Genomic DNA, 20218 nt, shown 5'->3' on the forward strand with positions numbered 1-20218 from the left:
CAAGCTATTTAGGGCCCTAATATGAAAACCGGTTTATTTTCAAAATATGTGTTTGAATGTCCGAAATGTGTGTTTTGCCTTTCATTTCAAAAAAGATACAAAAAAAATATGGTTTTATGATCTTTTTAACTTGCACACTCATACAGTCTTGTGTATTTTCATTTAAGAAGTTGTCTTTTAGTATACTTTCGGCCGAGTTGGTACATTTATTTATTATCATAAAGAACACTCCTTAATTATAAAAAAAACTGTCCATTAAAACATAACCGTTTTTGATAACTGAACTTGTTAGGAACCATTGAGTTCAAAATCAGGATCATAACCATGCTATGGTTATCATGTTGTTCATATTGTCGATTACTTAATTTTAAAAGAAGTTTGCATTCGAAGATAATTTCAATATATTGCATGCATTTCAAAATGAGCTAGTAACGTCTATCAAAAGTGAACACTACGGGGAAACGTTTGTCTCTCTGCGCAAATAGTTATCAAAGGTACCAGGATTATAATTTAATACGCCAGACGCGCGTTGCGTCTACATAAGACTCATCAGTGACGCTTAAATCAAAAAAGTTATAATACAGGACAATTCAACGCTGCAATAAACGAAAGAGAATTGTATTTTCACTTTTTTTTTTTTTAACAATTAATACCTTTGAAGTGCATTTTTCTACATGCACTCACAGTTTGCAAAAATAGTTATTTTGTAAAAATGATATATTTTAAACTAATATTAAATGTTAGAAAAATTCTCATTTACCTTTCTGTTGTCGTCCCCTCAACCGCATCTGTAAACATAATTTGTCGATATTTTTTGTTTTATATATTGATATTCAAACGCCGTTTAAGTTCGAGGTACATCCTTATGGTAAGTTTAACATGATCTTTTTCACACCAGAGCCAATTTTTAAATGGCCTTTATATTAAATTTCATAGTATTGCAGTCTTATTTCTGTTTTGTTTTACAAGTGAGAGTTTAGGTAGCTACAAAAACCGGTTTAATAAACCATACGATGTTCCACGTTAGGAATATGACAGTTGCTATCCATTCGTTTGATGTGTTTGAACTTTTAATTTTGCCATTTGTTTACGGACTTTCCGTTTTCAGTTTCCCCCGGAGTTCGGTATTTTGTAATTTTACATTCTATGGTTCAATCAATAGTATTGCTAATCTCTGGTTGTCCTATTAATAGATATTATAATGAAATACAAAGATTTATTTTTGTAGAATCAAGAACAAGTAGTAAATATCTAATCGACAAAAATGCGAATATAACTTACTTTGTACAGGTAACTCTAAGGAACCATTACTAGGATGATTTGAAGTATCGACATTGCTATGTTTCCTGTTTAGAACAAAACGAAGCACTTTTACGCATCAATCAATCATTAAATAATTGTATGTAATGGAATAGAGACTTCTTTGACATGCTTGTAAAGAAAAAAACACTTAATTTTGTTCTGAGAAGTAGAAGACCTGGCCTTGTGGTCATAAAACTTTCGAGTCAGTTTTTTGTACTTGTACTCGAAAATCAACCAATCAAAATGCTGGATTTCATGTTTCGAGCATGATTTTTTGTGCTCCGGGCACTGAGCAAAGTTTTATGACTTCAATCCCTAGATGCAGTTGTCTACATCAGAGAATGTCTGCATTAAGTCAGGAATATGACAGTTGTTATTTATTCGTTTGATGTGTTAATGCGTTTGTTTTTTTCATTTGATTAGGGACTCTCCGTTTTGAATTTCCTCGGAGTTTTTTTTGTTTTTTTTTGTTATTTTAAACATGCATTATTTTTCGATAAGAAGACGTATAAATGATATATGATTGACAAATCGATGAACACGAAAAAAACAGTAAGTTAAACATATACACAACTTTCTTTTTTATTTTTTTTGTATTCGAGCCTTCCTGATGAAAGCAGTTCAGTGAGAAGCGTTAATTTAAAATGCATTTTCAAGACATTTTTTTTTTAATGAAACGAGCATATAAGCTGAAAACCAGACATGTCAAATGTTTTCAATAAACATATGCACCTTAAATACTTACACAGTTTGTTTAGCATTTCGTCTGAAACCTAAAAAAATATCAAAATTTAAAAAACTGGAAATAAATATCTTTCTCCTCCTGTCAATTATTTGTAAAGAAAAGGTTTTGAGTCTTATTAATCGTTCGACAATTTAAAAAAAAACAAATTCTATTGACAAACTTACGGGAAACAGTGTACGAGTAATCTGTTGTAACCCATTAACTGGTTGAACCCAAACATACAAAAAATGCTCAGTTAGAGTTATCATAAGAAAACTTTGTTTTTATTATGGGTAGAAAAATGACAAATACGATGTGTCTGTGTGTCAGAACACTTCAGAATTTTGTCTTGTTCTGACGATAGCACAATAATCATATGATCTGTATACTTTTAGTTTGTGTCCCATTTGCGATTTTGACATTTCGGTTCAGTGTAGATTTGCATGGCCCATGAATGCATGTATAGCAGTAAAATATTTGCAATTCTGTAAGACTTTGGTTTTTCAATACTTTGTTCCTCAATCGTGTCAATGCTCTTCAAAGTCTTACTGTTTGTGTCCTTTTAACGACATTGGTAGTTTATTTGTAGAAAAAAACGCGAGTCAGGTGTATAAAATTGTAAGACTGGTATTTCGAATGAGTCTTTTGATATCTTCTGAAGATGAAATTTGAAACTCGAGAAGCTAATGATGCTCTTATTCATTAGATAGCATAGCAAATCCGGTGACGGTAAAGCAAGTATCGCAAATTGATGTAATCATTTTTTTGTTCTAGAGTACATGCACATACGTGTACAAAAGGTTATTTTAACTGATAAATCTCATTTATTTTCTAAAACTATGGTTTCAATATTTCATTAGTCAGGCAAAATTGGTAATTAATTTACACAGAATACATGTATATCTGAGATTTGCCATTATCACCAAATTAACTAAGGTACGACACATAACTTTGCAATATGATCTGATAAACGTTTCCAAATTATCCAATTATACTCACGGATTAAGAACGCCAAAGAGATAACTACACTTAAAATTACTCCTACAGTAAGCATGGCAATACCAGCATGCACTAAATCATTGTTTCCGTCCAGTTTTATGGCGTTGGTCTTTACTTTAAATACTATAGTTCAAAATCAAAACATTTCATTTTTACAAATTCAAGTATCGAAAACAGTGCATACATACTTGTGTTTATATTTCAGACCATATAAGTATTTGAACCATATGCATATAGCTGAACCATATATTCTTGTTTGGTTATTAATGAGTCAGAACATATGAGTACTAGCTATTTAATACATTTTAAATCAATGGAACCAACACATCTCGATCCACCTTCTCTCGTTATTCTAAAATTAAACGCTTAAGCGTATAGCATTAGAATATTGTCAGAATCTCTCGATATCTATGTTTGTCCCTTCGCATTTGCTAGAGGTGATTCAAAGTTCCTTCACGACGGTCGTCGCATGTGAAGTAGGATCTGCTTTCCTTTCAATTTTTGTGTATAGTATGTTGTTCAGTCTTTATGTTGTATGTCGTTTTTTGTATACTAATTCTGTCTTTGTTCTTTTCATGATGTTGTCTGTTTATCTGCAACATACAAGTTTGAATGTTCCCTTTGCGTATGTCTCCCGTTTTTATACTTTTGAATTTCGTCCGAAAGTAATATCACATGCGTTACAGACATGAACCCTCCCCTGTATTTATTTAACTATTTGTGTATGACTAACACATGGTTATATTAGTCAAATTTGGTATCAATAAAGACTCTTAATTCACGAGGGGGCATCAGTAACCGAGTGGTCAATGTTAACCAAATACTGTATTACTGTCAACACTGAGGATGTGAGTTCGAATCACGTGCACGCACGTGGTAGGTGCAATTGCATTCAATCTTAAGTATGATTGTCAGTTTACTTTTAAAAGGTTGGTGGTTCTCTCCAGGCATTGCCTATTAACAAACTTACAACAACTAAATAGCACTTAACAATCAATCTTAATGTATGACTGCTTAAATTGTTATACATATATGCACGTCAGATTGACCATTTTTGTATGTTCGTCGTTGTTATTACCTATACAATACATGATGATCGGATTGTATGGATATTAACGTATATGATCATATTTCAGAAATTATATATTAAGTTTTACTTGAAAATACTTGTAACCATGGCAAACAATACATATAATGATGCGACATTTGTTATGCATATACGACGTTAAAACAAATTATATATAAGATGGAAAAAAAATCATAACCTTATTTGTTTATAATTTAAAGTTTAGTTATCAGTGCATTTGTTATTGGTATACAGATCAAAACATATCTGATTGAAAGAGGGACGAAAGATACCAAAGGGACAGTCAAACTCATAAATCAAAAAAACAAACTGACAACGCCATGGCTAAAAATGAAAAAGACAAACAGAAAAACAATAGTACACATGACACAACATAGAAAACTAAAGAATAAACAACACGAACCCCACCAAAAACTAGGGGTGATCTCAGGTGCTCCGGAAGGGTGATGTTAAATAGAAGTGTAAAACATATTTTGTAAGCTAACGAATGCATTTCCGTCGCGTATAGTTCGGATTTCGTATTAGGGTTTTGCTTTTGTTTTTGGCTCTTTTTTGGTGGGAATATTGTGATCTGATTTTTATACTTAATCTTAGGTCTCAATCATAAGTCAAGGGAAATTTATTATCACAGTGAACATCTGGTGCAGAAATAATTTCATCGGTAATTTTATAAAAAGCTTTATTTGGTTTCATGGTTGCTCCGTCATTTTCACTCCATGCCTTCACATCGGAGTTCATGTTGCTCAAAATCCTCGGTGTAGTTGGCTGAATTGACGTCCGTTAGGCAGTTGAACTGTTTTCGATGAATGACATTAAATTATTATTTTTCGAGAGATAAGATGTTTCAAAAGAAAACATTCTGTTTTTGTTAGAAGTCCGTTTGTATTATGTCAATAGAAAGTTTAAATTTCTTAGAATACCTTTCAACTTTTTATGGCATTCTTTAAATAGAGTCAAATAATACCACGGGTATGATCAAATAAAGGCAACAGTAGTATACCGCTGTTCAAAACTCATAAATCCATGGACAAAAAACAAAATCGGGGTAACAAACTAAAACCGAGGGAAACGCATTAAATATAAGAGGAGAACAACGATACAAAAATTAACTCGACGAAAAGCAGACAATACCATAGTGAATGAAGAAAATTAATTAGTAGTATATCAAACTCTACAGATCATTTCTATTATTATCAGTGCAATCTTTTTGTTAAGTTTTATTAAATGTGGTAGTGATCATGTTTTCGGTCTATGAAAAATATCAGGTAGTAAGTCAGTTGTAGTAATTTTGCAGCAAATTATCGCACACTTACATGCTAACATGCATTGTTCTTTAAACGAAAGAATTGAATAGCTTTATTGTCTAGCGAGTTTTGAGAGTGAACGGAGCTTAGACGAATTTCTCACCATAAAAATGACGAGAAAACATACGAAGAAATTGTTTAACCTATTTTTTACCATTTTTTATCGAGCAAATTTTTAGACAAAATTTGATTCAAAGTTATACATAGAAAGCTTTACATCTTTGACAAACTATTCCAAGTTCGTTGGTCCTTACATCGACAACTGTATTGGTACCTTCCTGATGGTAGCAATTAAACATCACTAATATTAAGACCAACAGTATTAACACATTAAAGAACAACTTACTTTCCAAGTCAGTTAAGCACTCAACCTTTTCTGATACAGAGATACCATTTGCATTCGATGCTAAGATGCGAACGCTGTAATTTGTTCTTGGCAATAATCCTTTGATGTCATATATGATAGAAGTTGATTCCCCTAAATCCATTACTGGTCCCGATCTAGATTTGTTGTTTGGCTGTAGTGATATCCAGTACTCAACAAAAAATGTTTGTTCTCGTCCTCCATTAAATTCAGACATCCATAAAACGTGTAGAGAGTTCGTCTTACAAATAACATTAATATGTACAGGCGCTATAGGAATTCCTTTAGATTAAAATAAAAAATAAAAATCGTATCTCAAATATAAATTGAATATGAAATTCTTTCAAATATGCATATAAAATTTTGGTACACACAATTTTTTTCCCCAGTGCAATAGTTTGATCTTATATACCAAAGGATTCCTTAAAAATCTTTGATCTGTTTTCCGTGTGAAAATAATGACTGGAGAAAAATATTTGAACATTGATAAAAGAAACACACCATCTGTCAATCAAACTATTAAACATTTTCTAAAATTAGGAATGCTGCATTTACAAAATATAATATTTCAAATCTGGATCTTCTACCTGATGAAATTGAAGACATGGGAACACAAATCAGGACTTTTTACAAGTAACCCACGCCAAAATCTCCCGAACTTTACACGTGTTTCCTTTCAACGTTGAATTAATCAACCACAATATTTTTCTATATTATAGCAATATACTTACATACATACCTTATTAATAATCGTGCACGACTTTACAGAAAAAAGTTATAATTTTACTAAGGATAAGTAATTAATAGATGTAAGATTAGCAGATGAAACTGTCGACACATTTTGAGTTGATATGTTGCTGTATATTTTCTTTCCTGATATGTCTCGCTGTAGGTAAACTATCATAGAGATTGTAATGTACTAGTTAAAATAGTTAAAGTCTCAACTATAAGCAGTGTTACTAGAATAAAAAGAGGACAGTATCGCACTATGCATTAGTTGATCGTGAAAGTGTCTGTTTTTCCCAACAAGTTACAGATTGGTTTTGTCGTCGACTTGGACTATGTTTATTATTTGTCATATTGCCAACCATACCACATCTCCCTGTTTTCCTTGTTTTATATGGACATAAACCTTCATAACAATAAGTTTTTATCATAGGTTTTCTCTCCATTTTTTACATGTAAAAAAAGGAGCATGAAAAAAGAGCATATAGTGTATTAGAAGATTAAAGTATGCGATTAATTAATCAAATGAATAAAAAATAATCATTCTGTTATGAATATTGGATAAATGTTTAACATGACAGAAATCATCCGCGTAATTAGTTTTCTTATAAGGTTACACGTATATTATTCATCAATGACATGAAAGATATTTATCTATTGCAAAATAAATAATTGGTTTACCTTTTTTTGACACGGATACCTGAATGAATAAATCACCATTAGCATTATTGGCGTGCATTGTATATATCCCAAAATCACGGCTTTTGATATTTGAAATGTACAATGTCGAAGTGTAAGTGCTAACTGTCCGAGTGACGTATGTTGAGCTTATAGTTTTGCTGAAGACCCAACGAATCACTGGTAGTGGATAAGCAACAAGAAATACGGTTAGATTCAAATCATTGCCAATTTCAGTGGTTACTCTGGCTGGAATTTCCATGTAACGTATATCTAAACGGGGAGAACCTGCAATAAAATCAGCACAACATTTTTGCTTTATCAATTTAATAGAATGTTAAGTTTTACTACTTGTCTCAATATAACCTTCAATATAGGATACATGTAATCGGAAGAAGTGTGTATTTGTTTGAATAGTTTTTATCGACATAATTATCATCATCATACATTTCAACAATTAAAAAATATATATATTATTATTAATATCATTTGATTATGCCTGTCACCGCATAACATAAAAAAATCATCAAAGTTTTAATGTACTTACACGTAACTTTCAGTTCAGTCTGTTTACTATTCATTACTTTCGTTCCATGTACTGTATTTTCAGTTGCACATTCGTATATTCCTGTATGCATACAGTTAGTTGTGTTAATTGTGTAACTGCTTTCGACAATTCGGTGTTGTCTCTGCAGTATTTGCTTGGTTTCATTTGATAGGAAATACCAAGTGACATTCGGTAGTGGATTTCCAGTTACCTGGCATCGCAATATTGCTGTTAGGTTTTCAGAAAATGTTGACCCATTTAAAACAGTTACTTCTGTTACACTCGTGTTATCTGAAAAATAATACAACTGATTGTTTCCATTGTATAAATTTACTGTTATACTGGTCAAATTTTTGCAAAAGTCTGACTCAAAGTTTACTTTTATATTAAACATGAATAAGCCAACTTTATTATACCATTAGCAAATCTCTTTATTATTATTTTGTGTAATTGAGGTTTTGTGGATGCTGTTGTATTCTACAGTAATGGAATCCTAATGAGAGAGTGTCTGTTGTTAGTTTCATTTTTACTCTGATGGAAATTTGTGTTATAAGCAATCCTCCTTTTTTCAAATGCATAAAGCTTTAGTTTTGTTTTAAAAAGATCAGTTTCGTTGATATGCGCAGAACAAATAACTAAAACAATTGCAAAAGTTAAGCATGTACAATATCAAACGTAATTAAATTAATACAAATTAATGATTATGTCCATTAAATGTCCAGCTATGTACCTCAATTCACAGAATGATGTAGAATGGTTGACAACTTGCAATGAAGTCAGCTATACATATGCTACAGATCGACTTTAATTTGTTAGCTGAGTGATGTTGCTTCACAAAGACTACCGGTAAGTGACCTTAAAATTAAAGACACCGATACAAGTGTTGTTCTTTAGCATAGTTTTATTTTTATATTTGTGTTCTTGTAATGCGGTCGTGACATCATTTGACACTTTGTCATCTTCGCCAAATTGAATCGAGATGAAAAACTTTATTTCAAGTCGGCATGTAACTGAAACAAAACCATACACATTTTAAGCTTTTTCAATGGACAAGTACACACATCTACATAAAAACATACAACACATATTTCATGCACGGTAAGGTAAAGTTAAACGAATTGAATAAGTAAAGATAGTGCATACTCACAGAACACACCTATAATCAAATCTCTATTTGATGTCAAGATGTCATATTTTGAACTGTTGGAAGTTGCTGTGCATGTATAATTTCTTTCCTGATCCAGTCGATTGATGTCGGTTAGATATAATACCGACTCGGTTAGCTGTGGTTGGGTCATTTCTATACCATTGATAAACCATTGAGTATATGGTAGCGGATTACCACGTGTGTTACAAGTTATTGATGTATTTTCGCCTTCTACAACATATACTGGGAATCTTTCAAATTCAATCTCAGGAAAATCTACAATTATTTTGATATATGTGTTGTATGTGGTGAGAAAATATTTGTCAACACCTTATTATTCAAATAAAATGTATCCGCAATATGTATAGTTTATTAACCAAATTAATGATTGAAAAGAATTTTGTCATGACAATTAAATTGTTTTGGAAGATGACAGCAACATGTACAATGAAACTTCTTGGAAATTATGATTGATCACGACTTAATAGTCAGTATTAAAAAAGTAAAATCACAAAAATACTGAACTCCGAGAAAAATTCAATCGTGAAGTCCCTAATTCAATGACAAATTCGAATGACAAAACACATCAAACAAATGGATAACAACCGTCATATTCCTGACTTGGTACAGGCATCTTCAAATGTAGAAAATGGTGGATTGAACCTGGTTTTATAACACTTAACCGCTCATATATGTGACAGTAGCAGAATGTAACATGTCTCAAGTTGATGGCGCATATGTAATAATTCTAAGAATCAGGCATAATTTACTGGAGGTAATGTTTTCTTAATTTTTTGTCCAGGAGACGCCAGAAACTGTAAAGATAATGACAAGTAATTGTTTTACTTACATTCAACGTCAAGTTTCAATAATGCTGGTTGCAATGTTATGTTGTTTCTTAACGTGAAATCGTTATTGACAGAGCACTTAATTTCCTGGCCATTGTGTGCCTTTGACAGCGGTTTGATTTGTAGAAGTGACTTGTTTTGCATTTGTTTCTGTCCGCCTATCATCCAATGGTAAACGGACTCAGGGTTACCGACATCAGCTAAACAATTAACTATTCCTGTGCTTCCTTCAAACCACGGAAATTCTTCTCCTAAACGTAACGTTGGTTCACCAGGTGCATCTAGGAATGAAAATAATAAGAATAACGATAATGGAGTAAGGTGAGGGTGATGAAAGTTTTGAAAACTAGGTCAAGTTGGAGATACGACACCATGCCACTAAAGCACGCAAAAAGAATTCATTTGATCATCTATTTGTCTTTCATTTTTGCCATTGTTTAGTTGAATACTTAAAGATCGATAACAAACTGGCGTGAATCACTTAATTTATATGTAATATCCGTTTTATGCATTTATCAGAATATGATTGTATGATTTATTTCTTAACATGACAACAGGTGGTAACAGTTTTGATAAAACTATTAAATGAATCATTGAAAACAGAGAACGGTAAACACGGGGATAGATTTGTAACCCGAGTGATTTAGGTCATTCCAAAAATCGGTTTCTTCTATTAGCGAGGGTATAAACTCCTTACATAATTGAAACGCGTAACAAATCTAGGTTTTTGATGGGAGCACTCTGGGTAAGCGATTAAATGAGCTGGTAGCTTTATGTTATCAAACATTTAGAACCGTTAATAGAGGTTGCTAAATCAGGTGTTGATACTATAAAAAACAAATATAATTTAAAGTACATATAATCAAATACTTTCATCTTGCAACCTTTTTACAACATTACGACTTTTATACACTTTACCCATTTCTAAACAAACAAAAAGACATATCAAGATGATCGATTACTTAATTGACAACTTTTTTTGTTACGTTTGGAGGATGTGTTTATCAACAAACAATCGACATTCCAATGGGTACCAACTGTGCCCCTCTTCTTTTATTAGTTCATATGAGATTGACTTCATACTAGAACTTCGTAGGAAAACAAATGAAGAGGTTAGCACTTTCCCTCAACTTTCTTTGTTTATTGACTTAATAATTAATTAAGTTACTATGATGGTCGCATCTATCCCATCGATTTTGAGACAAAAAATACAACACATACAGCTTAGTCTAATTTATAATTGACTTTCACCTAGAAATTGACAAAATACTCAGATGGATTTCTAGATTTTTATGTCAGCAGAATACATGACATAAGTTACACAGTGAAATAATTACACTCACATAATATTTTGCAGGTTTCTTTACTTACAATACACAGCCAACTTATGTTGTACATTCGGTCTGTACGAATCAATAGGATGTGTAGCAGAGCAAGTGCAAACTCTTCCATTAAAGTTCTTGTTGACTGTGAATGTGACAATATACTCCGTTTTAGTGTTGGAAGATGAATTTTGTGTAATCCCTTTACAATCCCAGGTAAGGGAAGCCAAGGGATTGCCTCCGGAAAGTGTGTAGATCAGTGATACGGAGCTCCCTGAATCAACTGGACCAGGTGTCGCTTGGTGTATTGTAGGATTACTTGCTGGTGGATCTAAAAACAAATTGACTCGTTGAAAAATAATCATGTTATCTGGTGATCAGTTTTGATCTATATATTTACCGATTGTTTCCAATAACCATGTTTTGACATTTTGAATTAGTATGGATTGGTTTGATGGTAAAGCCATTAGTATCATGAGACGCGTAGCCTGCCAATGAAAAAAGCAAAACATTGTTTTTATCTTTAGTGATTTTCATTTTTCAGGGATAGAGTTTTATTTCGGTTTTATATTTTTCTAAAAAAAATAACGAAATTTGAATTATCTGATGTGCGAATTCATCCTCAAAAATTATATTGCGTTATCCTGATCTCCACAAAAATACATCTTTGCATCAGTGAACTACATACTTATGATAAATATTCAAAAACGTTAACAAATTTCAGGAAGATCTTAAGAACAATAATGTTATTTAAAGATTTTTCATTTAAACAAAGCACATTCTTCCCAGTTTACTAGCGGATGTATTTTTACCGATAATGTTCTTCCTGTTTATTTCATAGATTTTCTACAAGTGTAATAAAACATCCTTGCGGAGTTTTACTTTCGTATTATTAAGGTTCTAGAACAGGTTTGTTTTACCGAATTCGCAATAGGTTTACTGTGCATTAAAAATAATCGATTGCATATTAATTGTGGAACAATTTGTTATGCATATTGTACTCACAGATAACGTTCAACAAATGGCTGGTACTATCAGAATAACTATCGATTGTATCGTGTGACGCCAGACAAGTACATACTGTATGATGGTAAGAGCTGTTAACATTGAATTCAATTGTATTAACTACAGTGTTCCCTGAAATGGTGACGTGATTATTACCGCTACAGTTCCATGATAAAGTGACAACAGGGTTTCCACCGTTCAGAGTACAATTCAAAAGAACAGGGTCTCCAGTATCGATATTTCCTTCTGGAACTTGTGTAACTGTCGGTGAATCCTCAGGATGATCTAAAATAGTTATTTATTTTCAGACAATCTTGAAAACTAATAATATGTATTGGTCAAACATATTAGATTGTACATTTTAGTGATGCTTTAAATAAACCAAAAAAGTGTTTCAATTTCTTATCTAATAACACAAGGAACAATTATGAGCCTTTAATTTGTGAAAAACCTTCTTTTGTGAAATTTTATAGAAAAATTCAAAATAATAGAAATACAATCATCACAATTTAACTCCTCCCAGAGTATTGATTTACAACAATTAACACTAATAATGAACAAAACATGATCAAGGGAGATGCAATTGATAGAAGCAGACAATTTGAAGGGGTTTTAACAAATGTGACATGCGAATAAATACCCCTTTTCCGAAGTAGACTATTTGTCGAAAACTTATATTAGCCTTTAGAAATGTTTTTGTCGTTTGTGTTGCTTAGTTGAAGTCTCATTTTTGAGATATATATTCTTTTTATTCATTTAGAATAAGACTTCAAGTTTGTTACTCTTTCGTTAAAATGTATGCTAAATGACAACAGTTAGCTCTGCATTTTCAAAATTTTAAGTGTGCAAGACGTTAAGTTATAGTGTAAATCGATATTTGTTACTGTATTCAATTAGATTGTTTGTATGTTCATAATGCTGAAAAGGCCGTACTGTATTCTAAGTAAGAATTGGAAATTAAAACGGCGTATACGACACATACGTGTGCGTAATCTGTTTAGTTCCATTTTATTAGACTTACAGTATACTTTAAGGCTAACAACCTTTTCAGCTGTAGCGTTGTACGTCGCAATAAGATGGCTGGCAAAACAAGTGCAGATCGTTCCATCGTCCTGTTGTCCCACTGTGAATGCTATATCCAGAAAAGCGGATTTTTCTGAAGATTTGTTGATAGCAGTCCCACTACAATTCCAAGTAAGAACTGCTAATGGATTCCCACCAGATATAGAACAAGTCACATGTAATGTCTCACCGGAATTAATTGGTCCTGCAGGATTCGCCGTGATAAGAATTGTATTAGATGACGGAGCCTCTGAAAAAGGCACATTATATTGATTTTTAGTAGCTTTGAAAGAAATAAACTGGCCGAAGAGATACATTACACTAATCATACTGACAAGTCTGATTTCTGACGTGAAACTGACATGTTATAATCTATTTACCATATACTTCAACAAAAGACAGATGAAAGAAAAACATATAAGCAATTGTTGCCTGTTTCTGAATCCATCTTTTGAATGCGTATAAAAAATGTATTATTTTTATAATTCATAATAAAAATATTGTTTTCACAAAAAGATGTACAAATATGAACCTTTATTAAAATTTAAAAAATGTATTTATTGGAATATTTGTTTTGCATTTTTTAATAATATTTTCTTGTTTCCTAATATTTGTTTTTATTTATCCTTCTTTGCTAGTTTTGATAATTGATGAGTTTTTACCAAAGTTCCCAAGACATCATGTTGAAATACCATAACGCTCCAGAAAACATGCGATAATTACCGGAAGCAGTTGATAACGAAAGTAATAACACATGTTAAGGTAACTCTTCAAATGAAATGGGTAAAAAAGGTATCAATTACGGTTTATCAAAGAATACAATTATACCGTTTTTTCTACAAGTATATGATGAATTATATATATAGAATGATGACTTATATGATACAGATTTGTATGTGAAATGTCCACCCTCTCTCTCTCTCTTGCGCGCGCGAGGTCTTTCTTTCTGTCTCACTTTTCTCTCTTTTTCAGCTTGTAACCAATCTACAAATATTAGATTATATGTTGTAGAAAAAGATAAAACATAACTCAGTAAAACAAACTGACCTATAATGGATATCACTGTGGTTGCATTCTCAATTACCTTTGATGCTCCGTCGGAAAATTTTACACTACATCTTATAAACATCATATGATATTTTCGCTCTACGGAAAGTAAAGTCAAATTAAATTCTCCGATAGCTAAATCACAAGAAGTATTGTATACATTTGGATTTGAAATTGATATGCGGCATGTACCATCAACCGTTTTCTCAAAATATAAGATATTAGGGACTCCATTTGAATTTGTTTCGTCATAAATGGAAGTACTTTTCCACTGGTCAGTTACGTTTGTCTTGCACATCAATGTAAAAGGTTGACCAAGATCAGCGTATGCTGGTGAAGATGGGTACATAACAACATCAGCACTTTCTGTGAAATTTTCTACAATTGAGATAAAAATAAATGTTTGAATATAGGGGTGTTGGAGAAAATATAAATGCACTTTCATAAAAATATTAGTTAGAATTCTTTCATTTGATTGTACCTGTGTGTGTTTTAATAAAACTGTTTGTGCGAAGAAGGATACTTAATCATAAAGTATGAATATTAAATGAACTCAATTATTTATTGAGTTGAGTGCATTTCATTTGTTGATTATGAAACACGCAAAACGTGATTTACTTTACAAAGATATATTTCAATTGCATCAAAACAATTACTTATTTTCACGATGTTTAAGGTTCGATAAATAAAGATGAAGGTTGTATTGCAAGTTGTACATCTCTTTGAATTTAAGTGCGTTTATATTAAGGTAAGGAGATGAGTGTGATTGCGAATGAGACATATAATTTTGCAATAATCGAAATGACGTTGTTTTAAGCGAATATGAGTCGTCGTACGGTCTTGTACAATGAGCAAAACGAATGCATTAAAGTAAACTATAAAAGAAAAATACATGATAAAACATGATTCAATTCTAACGAGAAACCCAACAGACCTCATTTCGTAAACAATCGGACTATACAACAGCACTTTAAATACCGTCATAATCATGATACAAAGCAAAATCATGGCAAAATGAAATGATAAAACACACCAAACGAATGGACAACAACTGTCACAATAAGCACAAATAAGGATACATAAAATTTGAAATCCACATGCATTGCTTACTTATATATGTATTTAAAATCAATCGAAATATTTGTCCTGTGGCTGCATGACAGGTTCACATCAACTATAGTTGAGATTTGCGTGTTTGGCGATAGAATGGACTAGTATTGTGAAAATAATTGTGTTAAATTCAAGATTATATAACGTCACTGTGTCTTGAGCTGTTATTCGTTTTATTCTGCGATTTGTAACGTATATTATGTTATTTCATTGTGCGTTTCTCTGTGCTGAATGTTCTTGTGTTTGTTTTTGGTGTATTCCCGTCGCATAGTGTTGTCATTTTAGCAATATTTCTTTAACATTGCCATATAAGCGGGAGGTAGCTAGCCATAAAACCATGTCATTTTAATGTTCTGTACCTAGTCAGGAATATGACAGTTAATATCAATTAAATCGTTTCTATGTTTGTCAGTGTTTCTGTTGTTCCGTTTCATTTCTTCTATAGTTGATGTGTTGCCATCGGTTTTAAGTATGGAACCTGGATTTGTTTTTATTTCATTCGATTCATGACTCTTGAACAGCGGTATATTACTGTTGCCTTTATTAATCATAAAATATAAACAGTTCATTTGTGACAAATGAAGTTACAAAATAAATACTCAACTTTCAGAGACAAACTGAGGACACACGTCAGGTTTTTTTTGTGACAACACCTGATACATATTATACAGTGTAATGCAGAATATATGTAAAGAGAGAATCACTGTGAGAACAAAAGGGGACATAGTACCTAGTTTTTCAATCGAATAAAATGAAGTGGATATATATTGTGTTAAATCTCATATTTAAGTTTTTTAAACCATTTTGCTTGATGTCCTACCTTCTCCCTTAAGGGACAGGATATAATATGATAGAAAACAGAAGAAATAGAAGTTTAAGAAAATAATTAAAAAAGAGTTAACATAAATTATTTTGGCGGAAATAAAATATGGTTTTGGACGCAAAAGAAAGGTTATTTGACATGAATACTAAACAAATGGAAGTCATCTCTCTTTTTCATTGTAAAATAATTTCTTATGAAGTTGTCAAAATTATAACAAAACAAAAATGAACACCAATGCAACATAAAGCGCATAAATAGCATCTACAATCAACAATCATAGAGATATATATTTTGGACTATGGAAACAAGGCGTGATTTGATGTGAAGAGTAAAGACATGTATCCATCAATAGGGTGTCTAACCATACATAAACAGCCCAACAGATCGCATTACACTTGTTTGTTTTAGCCTCGTACTATATACAGCTGTTATTTGACAACACTAAACAGTTATTGTTTAAATTTTATATCGCATATGTATGGAAATAGGCATTTTAGATGCTGCAAGTATAAAGTTGTATTGTTATATGTATGTACATCTTTTTTTTTTAAACTGGAGTGTATAGAAATATAAAAGTTGAGAGGTGCATGTCCAAAGGTACATTTGAACTCACCGTATTCAATTAAAAATTTGAATTTTTTTTTCGTATTCTATAATAATTTAAAAACCCGAGGATGTATATGTAACACACCTACCTGTTATGTGGTAGTTAAAACACAAAATCACTGAAATCTTTTTAAAAATGTTCATTTCTGAATTATTCTGTTTTTGTTTTATTCCAAAACTTGGATTTCACACTTACGTGTGTTGTTTTAATAGAATACCAGGACATTTATATTTCACAAGGAAATTCAATCCTTGTTTCATTATTCATACACAGCTGTTTAAATATATTTAGTATCGCTTTTGCAAAGTTGGCTATATTTAAATGCATTGTAACGCAATTCACGGTCGTATGATTATTACGATCACCTCATATTTCTTGTAAAGATTTAAAAAAAACCCCAACATATATATGACCTATAATGGTTTATTTAAAAAAAAAATGACTTGGGTGGAGGGTTGTCTCATTGGCATTAATGCCACATCTTCTTATATCAATAGATAGTATTTAAATACTTATTATTTTCTTTTGTTTTATTTTTAAATAACAAATAATTTTGTAATTGTGTTACCTAAATAACATCTGCCTATAGTGTTACTTTGATTTGTTTTAGTTTAAATGTTTTTTTTCTTTTTAGGGGAGACTAGGAATGAATTCATTATCTGTTATGCAGTGGTCAGAATATTAGATTAAATAAAGTTTTAATTCACATAACAGTTTATTGCATGTAAGATGACAACCATCAAATGGAAGTTAACCCATCAATTTTTTATCTCTTTTTTTTCCCCTTTCAAAAAGCTTAATTAACCATAGATACAGGAAGCATATATGTCATCTCAAGAATAAACATATTTTTCGAGTGAATCCTCAGCTCAGTTGTTAGTACTTATATACTGACTGGGGTTTTAACTCCCTTAGGTTGTCCAAAGTTGACCTTAGATGAATTTGGCTCTTTTTATGGTACTTTTTGCCATAAAGTTTTTCAAATGTTTCGGTTTTTATACATCATTGGCTTTCAAATACTTGGCTTTGAGCGTTCCTGATGAAGGTCAATCCAGAAAAAAGTAACGCTTTGGTCGCATTAAATTAATAACGTGTTGTTTTCATTTCTTATATAAACACCAACTAAATAAAAGAATAAAACATACAATGTGTATGTTGTGGACTCAGACTTTTTTTAGCAATGAAATATCGGTTTAATTCCCTACAACTTTTTAAGAGAATATTTTTACCCATTTTTCTATGAAACCGGATGTGACGCACTATGATTTGGTTGTATCATATTAAAATGTATTCTTGATCTTTCTTACTGACTAGGACGGCATAATATAAGATTGGTGATCAGCATGAGCTGAAAATAATTTGATAATTAATATTGGAAATTTAGATTGGACAGCCCCATTCCTTCTATAAGTAAAGTTTAGCTATCCCTTTGAGCACATGTACTGGTGATACTACTTGAATGCAGTATATTTACATGGAGGTCAAAAGGTCTGTTATTTGTGATCATGTCTGTTATCAATGAAGATTATCTACTTCTGTTTGCCTAGTCAGTTATGGAATTATAGAATATATATTTCAGGAATTTAGAATTAAATTATAAGAATTGACTGTAATATTTTTTCTGTCTATGAAAAAATAACATAAAAACTTGGTGAACACTGCATAACGCGCGTAGTGGGTTATTTAACAGTGTGCACCACATTTGTTATGTTTTTTTCGAATAGACAGAAAAAATATTACAGTCATTTCTTATAATTTAATTCTAAATTTCATTTTAAACCATAGAAAACCATGAAAAAACGTTGATGACGTCACGGTCACATGACTAAATTATGTCTATGGGATGATAACAAAATAACGTCAACCAATCAGAAGACGCGTTACATCTAAAATTGAATTATTTAGGTATAATACCAACAAATCATAGTGCTACACATCCGGTGTCATAGGAAAAAGGGTCGAAAAGAAAAATCCTTGAATAAAATGTTGTAGAAAATCTTGTATTTTGTTGTTTGATTACTGTATTGGTTAAAAGAGCCATAACGTGGATCAGGATACAATCAGATCAATGTTTTCATCAATTTAACTTGAATTGTATACACATTTTAGTTTAATCAAATCATGTTAAGTTGTGGTTTGTTTATTTGTTTTTTTTATTATCTTATATTATCTTATAGTAAAACAAGAACTTTTCAATAAATTGAAGTGGGGCAATATTTTTTCTTTGTTAATATTAGCGTGGCAAAAAGATTTTTTTGAAAAACTTATTCATTGTAGTTGCTGTGCAACAAAATAGGCGACCCATGAAAAAATAGCAATAATAACTTCAATAAACTCAATTAAACACAAAGCAATGTAAAACATAGCAATCTTCAACAAAGCGAAACGCCTTTAGCAAGAGTCATCACACCACATTTCAGTTTATGCTATTTTTAACATTTGTCACCGGAAAGTTAACTTGCTACAACATTCTGCTTACCAATCTCTTCTCACTTTGCCAGCTAGACCATCCCAACCCGTGGTCTCATATTTCAGCTTTATTGTCATAAATAGGTATCATCGACCATCAATTGCATATATTTGCATAAATTAAAATAAACAACTTTTAAAACGATTCAGCATGTTAAAAGTTAAATATTTTGAAATCTATTGATAGGATATTACAAATAGTAGATTTCAGATAAAATGGTCAACAGGGAGATATAATTGGGAAATCAGACTGCCAAAGATGGAATGGTATACACATGATATAGAATCATATATTTGAACGAGGCATTTCAAGATCATGACTGTTGTTAACTTTTATAAGACAAATACAACATTTTTAAGAAGGCCTATTATGCTAACAAATAACACAAATTAACAAAAAAGGTCACATATAACACGACAAAATATTGGAAAAACAGTGATGCAATTTAACGTTCTTTCCTAAAATTTTAACGTCATTCATATGTATCGTAAGAAGACCTGTATGAATGTACAACCCTTATTACACGACTTCCGAAAAAAAATTATATTCGAAAATATATTGATACTATAACTATACTCCATTTTTTTTTGGATGTATCAATCAATGCCCTTTTTGCAGACTACATATCTATTTACTATGTAATGTTAAAAATGTTAAATATGTCGTTATGCAAGGGTGTCAATAATTGATCAGGGACTAATTAAACTATTGGAGCATTTAATATGAATAGAGCCGTGGAATGATTGCAAATAAAAACATAAACAGGTCAATAAGAGGTGGTGTTCTTATTTTTGATACATTTGTAGTTTGTTATCAAATAATGTGTTTGTTTTTGTCTGTCTGTTCTTTATAATTTCGATTAAGAAGTTGTCTTTCTTTTTCGCATTTTGATTATCTTATTTGCATATTATACAATCAGAGAAAACGGAAATGGAAACGGGAATGTGTCATATAGACAATAACCAGAAGACAATCAAACGCCACTAATATGTCTTCAACACAGCAACTGAAACCCGCACCCGGAGGCGCGCTACAGGTTTTCCCTA

General features: G+C 31.5%; 2 protein-coding genes across 2 annotated transcripts; both read right to left on the bottom strand.

Moving 5' to 3' along the window:
* Positions 1-1151: 1151 nt before the first annotated feature.
* Positions 1152-10648, bottom strand: LOC139526553 (neural cell adhesion molecule 1-like). The gene is made up of 7 exons (XM_071321713.1): positions 10597-10648; positions 9729-10007; positions 8879-9154; positions 7732-8022; positions 7188-7472; positions 5763-6062; positions 1152-1183 (listed from the first exon to the last, which is right to left on the bottom strand). Exons 1-7 carry the CDS (start codon positions 10646-10648, stop codon positions 1152-1154), a joined length of 1515 nt encoding a protein of 504 aa, XP_071177814.1.
* Positions 10649-11070: 422 nt separating this feature from the next.
* On the bottom strand, positions 11071-17935 carry LOC139526554 (synaptogenesis protein syg-2-like). The gene is made up of 6 exons (XM_071321714.1): positions 17932-17935; positions 14355-14540; positions 13944-14099; positions 13075-13365; positions 12054-12338; positions 11071-11379 (listed from the first exon to the last, which is right to left on the bottom strand). The coding sequence occupies exons 1-6, from the start codon at positions 17933-17935 to the stop codon at positions 11090-11092; spliced, it is 1212 nt and encodes a 403-aa protein (XP_071177815.1). The 3' UTR covers positions 11071-11089.
* Between the last annotated feature and the right edge of the window lie 2283 nt (positions 17936-20218).

This window comes from Mytilus edulis, chromosome 6, assembly GCF_963676685.1.
Source record: "Mytilus edulis chromosome 6, xbMytEdul2.2, whole genome shotgun sequence".
Lineage (NCBI taxonomy): Eukaryota > Metazoa > Mollusca > Bivalvia > Mytilida > Mytilidae > Mytilus > Mytilus edulis.

Bases quoted from the DNA above. Each gene is read 5' to 3' on its own strand.
- LOC139526553 (XM_071321713.1), bottom strand. From the start codon at position 10,648: ATGGGTAAAGTGTATAAAAGTCGTAATGTTGTAAAAAGGTTGCAAGAT. The intron at 10,008-10,596 runs GTATTTGATTAT...TTTCATTCCTAG, and splicing joins AAAAAGGTTGCAAGATGAAA to ATGCACCTGGTGAACCAACG. The intron at 1,184-5,762 runs GTAAGTTGTTCT...ATCTATTAATAG, and splicing joins GTGCTTAACTGACTTGGAAA to GACAACCAGAGATTAGCAAT.
- LOC139526554 (XM_071321714.1), bottom strand. The intron at 12,339-13,074 runs GTAAGTCTAATA...TAACTATTTTAG, and splicing joins TGTTAGCCTTAAAGTATACT to ATCATCCTGAGGATTCACCG. The intron at 11,380-12,053 runs GTGAGTACAATA...ATTTGTTTTTAG, and splicing joins CCATTTGTTGAACGTTATCT to ATCCACCAGCAAGTAATCCT.